The sequence below is a fragment of the Triturus cristatus genome, chromosome 4_2 (genome assembly GCF_964204655.1).
Source record: "Triturus cristatus chromosome 4_2, aTriCri1.1, whole genome shotgun sequence".
Lineage (NCBI taxonomy): Eukaryota > Metazoa > Chordata > Amphibia > Caudata > Salamandridae > Triturus > Triturus cristatus.
In genome coordinates, this window is record NC_140586.1 from 146443266 (window position 1) to 146456661 (window position 13396).

The 13396-nt window shown below is 47.2% G+C and overlaps 1 protein-coding gene across 1 annotated transcript in view; it reads left to right on the forward strand.

The window, feature by feature from the left end:
- Positions 1-13396, forward strand: part of LOC146833198 (keratin, type II cytoskeletal cochleal-like) — a 680914-nt gene that overhangs the window by 275265 nt on the left and 392253 nt on the right. The window contains exons 3-4 of the mRNA XM_085600860.1: positions 7583-7643; positions 7876-7971. Coding sequence (XP_085456986.1) covers positions 7583-7643; positions 7876-7971 — 157 coding nt within the window. The remainder of the gene's footprint in view (positions 1-7582; positions 7644-7875; positions 7972-13396) is intronic.

Below are 13396 nucleotides of genomic sequence, written 5' to 3' on the forward strand. Positions count from 1 at the left end.
GATCGCCTTACCTGAATCCCTGCGTTCGCCGACAAGTTTTCTTGATCCAGTCGCGTTCTCCATGAGATGTTGTATTGTTTTTAGCCATTTGCGCTGTCTCGAGACAGTTCGCGCCCGCAGTGACGTCATGCGTCGCGCGATCACGTCTTTCTTCTCGCGATCATGCACCGCGAGACAACTCAAAACAAGATGGCCGCGCCCGCGAGCAACCACATGGGTAAGTTGGCGACCCGCAACCATGCAGAAAATCTTGCGAACATGCGGGAAAAAAACTTCCGCATCTTGCGATATTTTCGCTTGTTTGCGATAATTTTAAACATTTTCGCGATAATTTGCGGAAGTGGATTTCGCAAATTCCGCCCACCAATTCTCGTAAAACTTTAAAGCATTTCGTAATGGCCAAAAGCTAAACGCATACAATCTCTGTTTACTTCCTGGTAACTGTCTGCCAATGACAGCGCGAACCAACCAGCCTATCGCAGCGCGACACCTGCTGACTTCACTTTTCCTCCACTCGCAGCCGTTCCCCTCCTTCACACCGCTCGTCTCACCCTTGCATTCGTCCCATTCACACGCCGAAATAACCGTTTGTCCCAAACAGGTTACTCCCCTGGCTGTCCGTCCACAGCCTCTGACTGTCCGTCCACAGTCTCTCGAAATTGTCGACCTCGGTTGGTTACTATCTGTCCCTGCCGGGCAGATAGATCGCCTCTGATAGGTTACAAATACTCAATACCACATACAACATCCCACGACCAGCGTCAGGTTGCCACACACTCATACATTCGCTCCCCCTATCTCAGTCCAGTTGATCGATGGTACCTCACGATCGGTGGTCAACAAAATCTACCAGGGGTGTCTTCTACACCCTCTTGCTCAGGCTTCTCATCGCCTAAGACTTTCCCGGGCTGCGCGCGCTCACAGCCTGATCTCACAATCACACAACATTCACACAGTCTCCGCAAAACATCTCACATAATACAACACCGCAATCTACAACATCATATTCTGTTCATACTCACTCTTCGAGCTTCTGCTTGCTGCTGCACTGCTACTCGCCATCTATGTCCGTCCGCCAGGCCGTCTGCCGTTCGCCCTCCGATGATTCGACCTCACTTATCATTGATGGGCCTCAAGGATCTCTTATCCTAATCTCAATCTTCCCTCGCTATCAGAAATAAACCATCCGTTTCTGATACCAACTGGGAACGCCGGATTCTTGTCTCTGCCTAATTATCTACAAGAACCCACTCAGGTCGCCAGGGTCTTTTTACTTGCTTAATAGCGTAGAGGGAAGAAACACAATTATCAAATCGTATTTACCGCAATTTGACATTTCAGAAATAAAGACTCATAATCTGGGAGGTTGACCTTTTATTATCAGCAAAAAAATCTGAATATATAGGCACCTCAATACCAAGCACAAAAGATATATGGGGATTAACACAAATGCTAGTCTACGAAGTATTCGCATACGGCTAAAAATAAACAGGATTACAGCTTCCAAAAGCATCAGGTACCCTATGGCAATCGTGATATCAAAATTTAGAGTCATCAATCAAATCATTTCTGTCCCTACTCTACTCTAAGGTGACATCCCTACTTAACATTCCCTTCCAGGTGAGTATCACATAAAAGGTGTCAGCAGTGAAACTTCCTAAGAAGTCTTCACCATATGAGAGCTCGATCTAAAGTGCTCCTTTCAGTCCCTCTCCTAAGTCTCGTCTACCCAACCAAGGGGCTCTGTCCCTAATACAAAACCCCAAAAGCTGTACACGCCCTACAGCACACCCCCTCAGGCAGACTCTTCCTCCAGTAGGTTTCCATCAAGATCCTTTCATCTTCATTTTCATAAATTCGACCTTGGGTCCCAGGCCTTCTCTGTACCAGGAATTGCAACTTCACATTCCAATTCACTCCCTTCCTGTCTACTCCTTCTTTCTCCATTCCAATTGAACAAAAACTCATTCTAACTAACAAGCTGCATAGCCTTGTTCCTGCAGCCAAATGATGAACAGAAAAAAAACCCTAACATCATGAGGTTTCACAATTCACTGCAATTGTAAGCTCTGCTGAAATCCTGTCGTCCTAATATAACATGGCTAAAATAAATGAAGGCCTTCACTTTACATACACGGTTAGGCCTTAAACTAAACGTACTACATTTACAAATTCAACTTATTCATCTCATCCTTAAGAGAACTACCTCTTCCTTCTTCTAACCTGACCTAATGTCCCTTAATACATGACATTTCTACAATTAAACAGTACGCATACACAACTGCATTTCTCAATAACTGGTGGCCTTTTCTCTTCTCTCGAGGCCTGTTCACATTTCTACTCTTCTATTTCAACGAATATATTTCTAATACTCTTTAAACATTCTTGTTTATATGCGGGTGCTGACTAACAATGAATATGGTGCACACCTATAATTTTCGCATCAGCAACGCTCTATCAATGGCTTCTACATACACATTCATATTATCTCCTTGTCCAGATTGAGGGGAAACTTGAGGTAAAGTTCTGAAAACTTCTTGGCCCTCCGAGCCAAGGCAATGAAGTAATATGCTTTTCTTCCTTTCAGCGCCCATACGTTCTCCATCTATGGCCTTCATGTAATTAATAAACTCCTCTTTCCATCTTGGCCAAGGTATGGGTGGATCACCTTTGTTTTGAAGAAATTTAGCTGGAGCTTCAAATTGCATATTGTAAGAATAAACACTTTCCTACAAACAGTATTGCTGTAAAGTGTACAAATAAAGTCAGTAAACAGTAATATTATGCACTATTAAAATCCTTGAAAAGAATAAAGAACAAAAACAAAACAAAACAAATATAACATATATTGACTCACGTGTGAGGGTCTTCTGAAATGATGTGACAAAAGATTGGCAGCAAAATAAACTTGAAATGGACAAATAAACATGAAAACCTTCTTAAAAGTTTGTCCATTTAAATGCTAATACATATTTGCAATATAAATACTAATTGCTGCTGCCAATTGACGCTGAATCTCTGTAATTGCTGCTGCCAATTGTCGCTGAATCTCTCTCCCGTATAATGAAATGTTACCATTGCTAGGTAACTGCAAGAAGGCCGCCGAACGTACACGTAGCGTTAGCGCGGTGATGTGAGCGCCGTCAGCTACGTGTTCCGGAGCTAGAGGCAGGTTCTAAGAAAGAATGCGGGTGTAAGGCAGCAGCGCGGACACTGGAACGAGGAGTCAGGCGTCAAAGACGGTGAGCGCTAAGTCTTTTTAAAGGATGCACTCCCAAGCAAATTCACGCAGACAGATCCTTTTTCCCAAACAGATATCCGTCAGCGGTGCCAAAACAATCCAAGTTGCCGTACTCACAAAACTTTACACATGTAAATCATTGCTTCTCAACGATGCGATCTCAATAAAGTTAGAAGCAGCCACGAATATTCTTCCAAAAACAAAGTGCCTGTAAACGGTGCAAAATGATTGAAATTGTCGTTTTCTCCTCGTATTCCTTGCCAATCCTTATACATGTAAAATAGCACCAATCCGAAATTGAAAACGTCTAAGATAAAATAAGATAAACGTGGGTAGAAATACTCCGCTCCCGTGCTGGAGATAGGCAGGAGTTTCTTCTTGAGCCACTCGTCGCCAAATATTAAGAAATGATCCAGGCTGTAGTGTTTGATATGGGTAATTTATTACCAGCATGGCATAACAACATCCATCAAGGTGAGGGTCCAGGTGTAACTGACCCTTACAATAGAATTGTTTACCCTAGAGGCTCCAAATAGAACCTGGGGCTCACATGAAAATACACATGTCGCATGCCCTAAAGAAACAGCTAACTGGAAGTATTATTTGGCTTGAGAATACAACACCCACCCAGGCTGTTAGCCCTCTACAGGCCCGCCCATTGAAATTTGTTTTAGTTGAAATGAAGTAATTTAGGTAACCAGCCATAATACTGGGTTAGTGCATCATGTTTTCTGGAAAAGGCAGATGTCGAACTTGTCAACAAATGTATTCCAATCAGGTAAGTTCACTTAAGACTTTACGCCTGTCACATTTTTTAGAACACAATAGAGGCCGTTGTCAGACTCGTCTTTGCTTTGCATTTCGTGTGGCCCGCCACGCTCTTCAAGGGAAATGGAGGTCGTAATAGGCGGAATAGGGGTCTGGGCACTATTCTGACAGATAGGTGATATCAGGGTCATTGGCTCACATCTCTTGCTAGGGCTTGCGGTCCTGTGACACCTGTAGTACCAGTGGAAGAAAGCGGTAAAAAAGGGGGTGGTGATGGACGGAGCATCAGAACCAATCAAACACTCACACCCAGTCAACAGATCTGGGTTTGATCCATCACCGTTCTTTAGCCCACTCTGCCACCCCAGTTCAGACATATGCAAATCCGTCTGACCCTGTGCCTCATGGGAACAGTCCAGCCCAAACTGCCAAGCCATGCCTTCCCTGGACCGGAAACAAGCGTCCTAGGACCGGGTTCTGGCATTTCAGCCGTCTTCAGCCAGGCTTGCTTGAATCCAGTGGCAAAGTGAGCAAGGGACTCACGTCTGAGCATACCCTGCCAACTTATGGTGAACAAAGCGGTACAAAAGGGGGTGGTGATGGACGGAGCATCAGAACCAAAGAAACACTCACACCCAGTCAACAGATCTGGGTTTGATCCATCACCGTTCTTTAGCCCACTCTGCCACCCCAGTTCAGACATGGCCATATGCAAATCAGTCTGACCCTGTGCCTCATGGGAACAGTCCAGCCCGAACTGCCAAGCCATGCCTTCCCTGGATCGGAAACAAGCTTCCTAGGACCGGTTTCTGGCATTTCAGCCGTCTTCAGCCAGGCTTGCTTGAATCCAGTGGCAAAGTGAGCAAGGGACTCACGTCTGAGCATACCCTGCCAACTTATGGCGAACAAAGCGGTACAAAAGGGGGTGGTGATGGACGGAGCATCAGAACCAATCAAACACTCACACCCAGTCAACAGATCTGGGTTTGATCCATCACCGTTCTTTAGTCCACTCTGCCACCCCAGTTCAGACATGGCCATATGCAAATCGGTCTGACCATGTGCCTCGTGGGAACAGTCCAGCCCAAACTGCCAAGCCATGCCTTCCCTGGACCGGAAACAAGCTTCCTAGGACCGGTTTCTGACATTTCAGCCATCTTCAGCCAGGCTTGCTTGAATCCAGTGGCAAAGTGAGCAAGGGACTCACATCTGGGCATACCCTGCCAACTTATGGCGAACAAAGCGGTACAAAAGGGGGTGGTGATGGACGGAGCATCAGAAACAATCAAACACTCACACCCAGTCAACAGATCTGGGTTTGATCCATCACCGTTCTTTAGCCCACTCTGCCACCCCAGTTCAGACATGGCCATATGGGCACTGGATTCAAGCAAGCCTAGGAAGCTTGTTTCCGGTCCAGGGAAGGCATGGATTGGCAGTTCGGGCTGGACTGTTCCCATGAGGCACAGGGTCAGACTGATTTGCATATGGCCATGTCTGAACTGGGGTGGCAGAGTGGGCTAAAGAACGGTGATGGATCAAACCCAGATCTGTTGACTGGGTGTGAGTGTTTGATTGGTTCTGATGCTCTGTCCATCCCCACCCCCTTTTGTACCGCTTTCTTCGCCATAAGTTGGCAGGGTATGCTCAGACGTGAGTCCCTTGCTCACTTTGCCACAGGATTCAAGCAAGCCCGGCTGAAGACGGCTGAAATGCCAGAAACCGGTCCTAGGAAGCTTGTTTCCGGTCCAGGGAAGGCATGGCTTGACAGTTCGGGCTGGACTGTTCCCATGAGGCACAGGGTCAGACTGATTTGCATATGGCCATGTCTGAACTGGGGTGGCAGAATGGGCTAAAGAACGGTGATGGATCAAACCCAGATCTGTTGACTGGGTGTGAGTGTTTGATTGGTTCTGATGCTCGGTCCATCCCCACCCCCTTTTGTACTGCTTTCTTGGCCATAAGTTGGCAGGGTATGCTCAGACGTGAGTCCCTTGCTCACTTTGCCACAGGATTCAAGCAAGCCCGGCTGAAGACGGCTGAAATGCCAGAAACCGGTCCTAGGAAGCTTGTTTCCGGTCCAGGGAAGGCATGGCTTGGCAGTTCGGGCTGGACTGTTCCCATGAGGCACAGGGTCAGACTGATTAGCATGTGGCCATGTCTGAACTGAGGTGGCAGAGTGGGCTAAAGAACGGTGATGGATCAAACCCAGATCTGTTGACTGGGTGTGAGGGTTTGATTGGTTCTGATGCTCTGTCCATCACCACCCCCTTTTGTACCGCTTTCTTCGCCATAAGTTGGCAGGGTATGCTCAGACGTGAGTCCCTTGCTCACTTTGCCACTGGATTCAAGCAAGCCTGGCTGAAGACGGCTGAAATGCCAGAAACCGGTCCTAGGAAGCTTGTTTCCGGTCCAGGGAAGGCATGGCTTGGCAGTTCGGGCTGGACTGTTCCCATGAGGCACAGGGTCAGACTGATTTGCATATGGCCATGTCTGAACTGGGGTGGCAGAGTGGGTTAAAGAACGGTGATGGATCAAACCCAGATCTGTTGACTGGGTGTGAGTGTTTGATTGGTTCTGATGCTCTGTCCATCACCACCCCCTTTTGTACCGTACCAGTGGAAGAGTCAGGTCACTTAAATTTTTGCTTTTGAAGGGAAAACCCCAAGTTTGTTAATTTATTCTTGAAAAACAGTTTCTTGAGTCAGTGCAACAAACATGGATCCCACCTGGCAAACTCTTCAGGCTAGGAGATCCTTTCCAGGTATGTGGGGATCCCTAAATAGGTTGGGTGCCAGGTAAAGTGAGGGAATAGCCTCTACTGACCTGCTGTACTAGCAGGGAGCCCACCAGAGTCTAAATAAACGTTTTACTTTTGTATACCATAATGAGCTTTTGATGATATTACCTGGCTGGTCTGTCAGTTCAAATTAGAAGGCTTGTAATAAAACTGATTGTTTTCTCATTCCCATAATATTAAATGTTGTCACATGAGTGGTGACAGAGGAATTTGGAAAGGGAAAATCGAATTTGAAAATATTTACTGTAAGGTGGGAGAAACACAAGTGGCAACGTTACAACGCGGTCGTTACAATGACAGTGTTGTTACCACGTGTGCCATTATATTGCAAGCCGTATCAATGACTTGCTGTAGGGGGCGTGCAACACCAGGGAATCTGTTGGATTTTAAATCCAACACTTTCCCTGCTGTTGTGCAAACTGGAGTAGGAATGGTAATTAATACTATTTCTAAGTCCAGCGCGCCCCCTACAGTTAGTCGTTGAAACGTCTTGCGATATAATGGCATGCGTGGTAACAAAGCGATCGTTGTAACCACGGCGTTGTAAAGCCATGCGTAGTAAATGTATGCGATGTAACGTCATACATTCGTAAGGTGGTCAGTCTGCTGGCATTCATGAAAGGGAAATTCAAAAAGTGTCACTTTGGCTGACCCCTCAGGATTTTCCTAATTACCAGTTCCTAAGTAGATGTCTGGCTTCTTAGGTTTTAATAAAGCGGAGTGCAATGAAACGCTAAGGTAAACATCTAACTGACGATATTTATTTCCAACAGATATGAAGCTGAAATTAACAAGCGAACTGCGGCAGAAAATGAGTTTGTGGTGCTCAAGAAGGTGAGTTATACAATTAGTAACAGAGTGCAACCATAAAGGAAATGGAAACGAGATTACAAATAAAAATATTAAGAAGTGCTCAAACTTCGTTGCAAAGTGATCGTAGTGATTGCTACCTTAACTAATAAACCTTTGAAAGAGCGTTTTCTGATGCATGCATTTGATGATATGGTTAGCTATACAGTTTATATGTGATGTAGGACTTTTTTAATGTCAATGTTCCCTTTTGCAGGATGTGGATCTTTCATTTATAAATAAGGTTCAACTCGGGTCAAAGGTGGATTGTCTCCTTGATGAAATCAACTTTCTACGCACGCTTTATGAGGAGGTAACACATCATACCCTTCTACCAAGAATAGCATACCCTTGTTTAATGAACCCTTTAAACTCATTTAGTCAACACAGTAGCAAAGTGTACATCATTTTCATTGAGTGTATTCTTAGTCAATGTGTCAGGAGGTGGTTTGACATACTTGTGGGCATATTAACAAGCCAGGCGATAAAATTATCGCTTGATAATATGCTCTGTGGAATTCCAATTGAAACCCATGCTAGATGTGAAGGACATCTAACATGGGCTTCAATTGGAATTCCTTAGAGCATATTATCAAGCCCATTATCGCCGTTTTAGCTGCAGTTTTCTGCCGCTAAAGCGGCGATAATTTTCTCGCCTGGCTTGTTAATATGCTCCTTAGTCAGTAAAGATTATGAGAAGCTACAAAACATTTCTACTAAAAGTATTTCAGGGTCCTCAACTAAGGTTTGATAACTATCAAAGGCAAGAATTTCAATTTAAGAACATTAATGCTGGAGAAAATAATATACCCGCGTTTTTCAATTATAAGACATGTGTAACAGATTTTCCTTTTCAATCATTGCTTAAATCATTTCTTTCCAAGCTTGACTTCTTACTACTCTCTGTTAATCTTACAAGCTCTCCTCCAGGTCTCCTTGTATCGCGAACAATTGACCTCATATTCATTGTCTCCAAAATGTCCCTCTCCTTTCAATGTATACATGAAGACCGCCTTAATCCTGCCCTCCTAACTTATCAATCAAGCTACACCCAACCCTCATTCAGTCTTCACGAACCCGAAGATCTAAACCTTCATCGCCATGGTTTTCAAATAGGCTGAGAAGCCAGAAACAGGTGTGCGGAAAACAAGAAAGAAATTAGAGAAAAAATTACGATAGGGAAGAGATAGACTAATACAAACAACGGGGCAGATTTATGACTGCCACCACTGATGCGCCACATTTATAATGCGGCGCACCGTGGCACTCGGATGGGCAGATGCGTGACGCATCCCCTGTCGGAAAGGCGGCGCATTGCTGGAGTTGCGTCGCAAGCGCGACGCAGCTCCAGCAAGGCTCGGGGGTGCCCCATCCCTAACATGCTGCGTCAATCCTTACGCCTGCTTCAAGCAGGCGCAGGGTTTTGACGCAGCATGGCCTTAAAAGTGACTGAGTGAAATCTTGTAGATTTCACTCAGCCACTTTTAGGAGGCGTCCCTGCGCCGGAACGCCCCCCTGCGCCAGAACGCCTGCTTCTGGCGCAGGGCTTTACAACGTGACGCATCTTCCAGATGCGTTACGTTGTAAATACCCCGCAGCATGGCGCTGGTTTTGCGCCGCCACTGCGTCACAAAAGTGACGCAATGGCGGCGTAAAACAGGCGCAAGTGGCTTGTAAATCTGCTCCCATGTATTGCCGACTATAAAAGCCTAATAGTGGAAAAAAAGTCACAAATACTTCACTCAGGAGATTGAGGTGTCAGAAATTTCAGTGAAAGAACAGTTTCTCACAGTTAAGAAGCTTTCTAATGTTCCGGGCAACAACAAGACAGAAGGTAGCCAATCTTTTTGCAACTTGTTGGCGACTTTAAAAAAAAAAAAAAAGTTGAATTTATTTATGATTAAACTTGTCCTAGATGGGAGCAGGCCTTCTTCATCTAAACCAGAGCACAATACGATATCCGAATGTGCTCCTCTTGGTAAGGAACAGTGGGTAGAGTTGATTATATCTACTAAATCTGGTTTCCCCTCAGATCCACGCCCTGTTTCCATTGCTCAACTGACCCTGGATACTATTGCTAGTTACATCACCGAAATCTTTAACAAAATGATTGAATCTGTCTTCTTCTCTACACAATAATGACCACAGAGCAAATTAGGGCCACTGTTGATAAGGGCGGGAGAGCAGCCCTAATCCTGTTAGATTTATCAGCGGCCTTTGACACGGTCAACCACGATTTGTTGGCTGGCCATCTCCACAATATTGGGGCATATCAGCAACAACCGGCGATAATTATCGCTAAGCGCACTGCTCACTGAGCGCTAGGATAATTATCGGCGGCTAGCGTGGATTTTTATCGCTGAGATAGCGTGCTATTAGCAATGGTTATCTCAAAAGCGATAAAAATCCTAGCGCTAACTGCCAAACGTGTGATTATCGCCGGAAACTCAGCGATAATCCCACGAAGTTTGGCGATAGCTTGGTGATAGGGCCTCACATACTTAGCCATGATATCCACCTTCCATAGGATATCATGGCTAAGTCAGTTTCAAAGCGGGCGTAAGGAAAGTAGCGATAACAGAGGTTATCGCTACTTTTCTTGTCGCTATGCTGCTTTGCATGAGGCTTGATAATAGGAGAAATGTCGCTTAGCGACATTTCTCCTGTTATACTGGGGAGGAACGCCCACTTTGCATCTCATTAGAGATGCAAAGATGGGCGTTAAGGGAAATGGAGATACGGCAAGGTTTCACGCGATAGCGTGACCTTGCAGATAAGGCTTTTCGTCCGAAAACGAAAAAGCAGCGATAATTTACTAACGCCTGCTTGCAGATATGCCTCATAGGGCTTAAGGGAGCAGCACTGGCCATTCTGAGCTTTGTCCTAACTGAGAGAGAGGAAACTGAATCTGTTAAGGGGTTTGAATCAAAACCCATTTCCCTGCCTTGCAGAGTCCCTCTTGGGTCTTTAATAAGCCTGACTGTTCAATGTATATGTAAAGGCGTTGCAAGGTTTGATTAAATCATTTGGTTTCTCCCTCACATCATACATGGACTGCACTTAGATCCTGGTCTCCATTTTGGATAATGATGATGGTACCAGTAATAGATTTAATAAATCAATCAATAAGGTGTTTTTTAAGTGCGACTACTCACCCGTAAGGGTCTCAAGACGCGGGGGGGGAGCAGGTTCCAGTCCAGCAAGGAGGGGGTCTGTCGAAGAGCCACGTTTTGGCAAAGATGGGGAGCGATGTTATCTTTCTGAGGTGAAGCGGAAGGTCGTTCCAGGCTCTGGCCGCGCGGAAAGAGAAGGAGCGGCCTCCCGATCTGGTCTTTCTGGTGCGGGGGGACCACGGCATAGGAGAGCTGGGCTGATCGTAGGGTCCTTTGGGGTGCGTGGAATTTGAGTCAGCTGTTCAGGTATGCTGGTCCGGTGTCGTGGAGGGCCTTGTGAGCGTGGGTTAGCATCTTGAAGGTGACTCTAGCTTCGATGGGGAGCCAGTGGAGTGTGCGCAGGTGCTGGAAGATGTGACAGTGTCTTGGCATGTTGAGGACCAGTCTTGCGGTGGCGTTTTGGATGTTCTGTAGCTTGCGGGTGAGTTTTTTGTTTATTCCTGCATAGAGTGCGTTGCCGTAGTCGAGCCTGCTGGTGACCAGGGCGTTAGTGACGGTCTTTCTGTGTTCGAGGGAGATCCATTTGAAGGTCTTACGTAGGAGGCGGAGGGATGATTTCCAGGTTGCGTGCGTGGTCCATGGGGGTGGGTGGGCTTCCGAGGGCACGGGGGCCACCAGGTGTCGTTCCAAGCGTCGGGGTTAGGGCCCATGATGAGTACTTCCGTTATGTTGGTGTTTAGTTGTAGGCAGCTGTTTTTCATCCATTTGGCGACGGCTTCCATGCCTTCTCGAACGTTGTGTCTGGCGGTGTTGGGTTCGTTGGATAGGGAGAGGATGATTTGGGTGTCGTCTGCGTATGACACAATGTTGAGTCCGTAGGTTCTGACAAAGGGGGCGAGCGGAGCCATGTAGACGTTGAAGAGCGTAGGGCTGAAGGAGGACCACTGGGGGACTCCGCAGGTGGTAGGTGTAGGGTCCGAGAGGAAAGGGGGGAGTTTGACCAGCTGCGTTCTGCCAGAGAGGAAGGAGCGGATCCAGTCGAGGGCCTTGTCTTGGATCCCTGCGTCATGGAGTCTGCGTATTAGGGTGCAGTGAGAAACTGTGTCTAACGCCGCTGAGAGGTCGAGGAGGATGAGGGCTGCTGTTTCTCCTTTGTCCAGTAAGGTACGGTTGTCGTCTGTTGTGGCGAGAAGGGCGGTTTCCATACTGTGGCTTTTTCTTAAGCCGGATTGGGAGGATTCGAGGATGTTGTGCTCTTCGATGAATGTGGCGAGTTGGCTGTTAATGGCTTTCTCGATGACTTTCGCTGGGAACGGGAGCAGGGAGATGGGTCTGTAGTTTTTGAGGTCGGTGGAGTTCGCCGAGGGTTTCTTCAGGAGGGGGTTGATCTCAGCATGTTTCCAGTCGTCAGGGAATGAGGCGGTTGCCAGGGAGTGGTTGATGGTGTGGCAGAGCATGGGTGCTATGGTGTAGGTGGCTCTGTTGAAAATGTGGTGGGGGCAGGGGTCCGTTGGGGCCCCGGAGTGGATTGACTTCATCATCTTCAGTGTGTCTTTGGTGGTGAGGGCTGTCCAGTTCTCGATCGCTGGCTTCAGAGTGTCGGGGGTGGTTGGTGAGGGTTCAGCGTGTTTTTTGTCTTCATCGAAGTTGTCATAGATGCTCTTGTTTTTGTGGTGGAAAAAGGTGCTGAGTTTGTTGCAGAGGTCTTGTGAGGGAGGGATGTTGGTGGACTCGCTGGTGGGTTGGGCGAACTCCTTGATGATGTTGAAGAGTTCTTTGCTGTTGTGTGCATGGGTGGAGATTCTGTCTTCAATCGCTTTTTTCCTTGTTATTCTGTTGAGTTGGTGGTGGGCGTTGGTGGCGGCTCTGAAGTTGTTGTGGGCTTCTGTGGATTTGGTGTTCCTCCAGGCCATTTCGAGGCAGTGGAAAGTGTGTATGGACTCTCGAATTTTAGTGGTGAACCATCTAGCTTTCTTGGTGTGGGTGTTGTTGTTTTTCTTGAGGGGGGCTATGGTGTTGGCGCTATCGGAGATCCATCTGTGCAGGGTTCGGACTGCGGTGTTGGGGTCATCGTTTTCCATGATGGCTGGGGTGGAGTTGCTGAGTGATGAGGTTAGCTGGTCGTCGGTGATTCTGGTCCAGTTTCTTTGTGGGAGCAGGTGCTGGTGTCTGTGGATGGTGGGTGTTCTGAAGGTGAAGTGGACGCATCGATGGTCAGTCCATGGAAGTTCGGTGGTGTGGCTGAAGGTGATGGAGTTTTCTGTTGTGAAGAGGGGGTTGAGGGTGTGTCCTGCTGAGTACGTAGGTTCGGTCACGATCTGGCGGAGTCCAATGTTGTGGAGGTTGTCCAGGAGGGATGTGGTGCTGGGGTCCAGTTGGTTGTCGAGGTGGAAGCTGAGGTCTCCCAGTAGGGTGTAGTTGGTGGACGCGATGGCATGTGGGGAGATGATGTCCGTGATGGAGTTGGCGAAAAGTCCACGGGGTCCAGGGGGTCGGTAGATGAGGGTTCCTCAGAGGGTGGAGGTAGGGCTGGCCAGTATCTTGAAGTGAAGGTGTTCCATCAGGTCTGTGGGCTCGTCGGGGAGTGTGCTCAGGCAGAGGATGGATTTGTGGACGATGGCAATT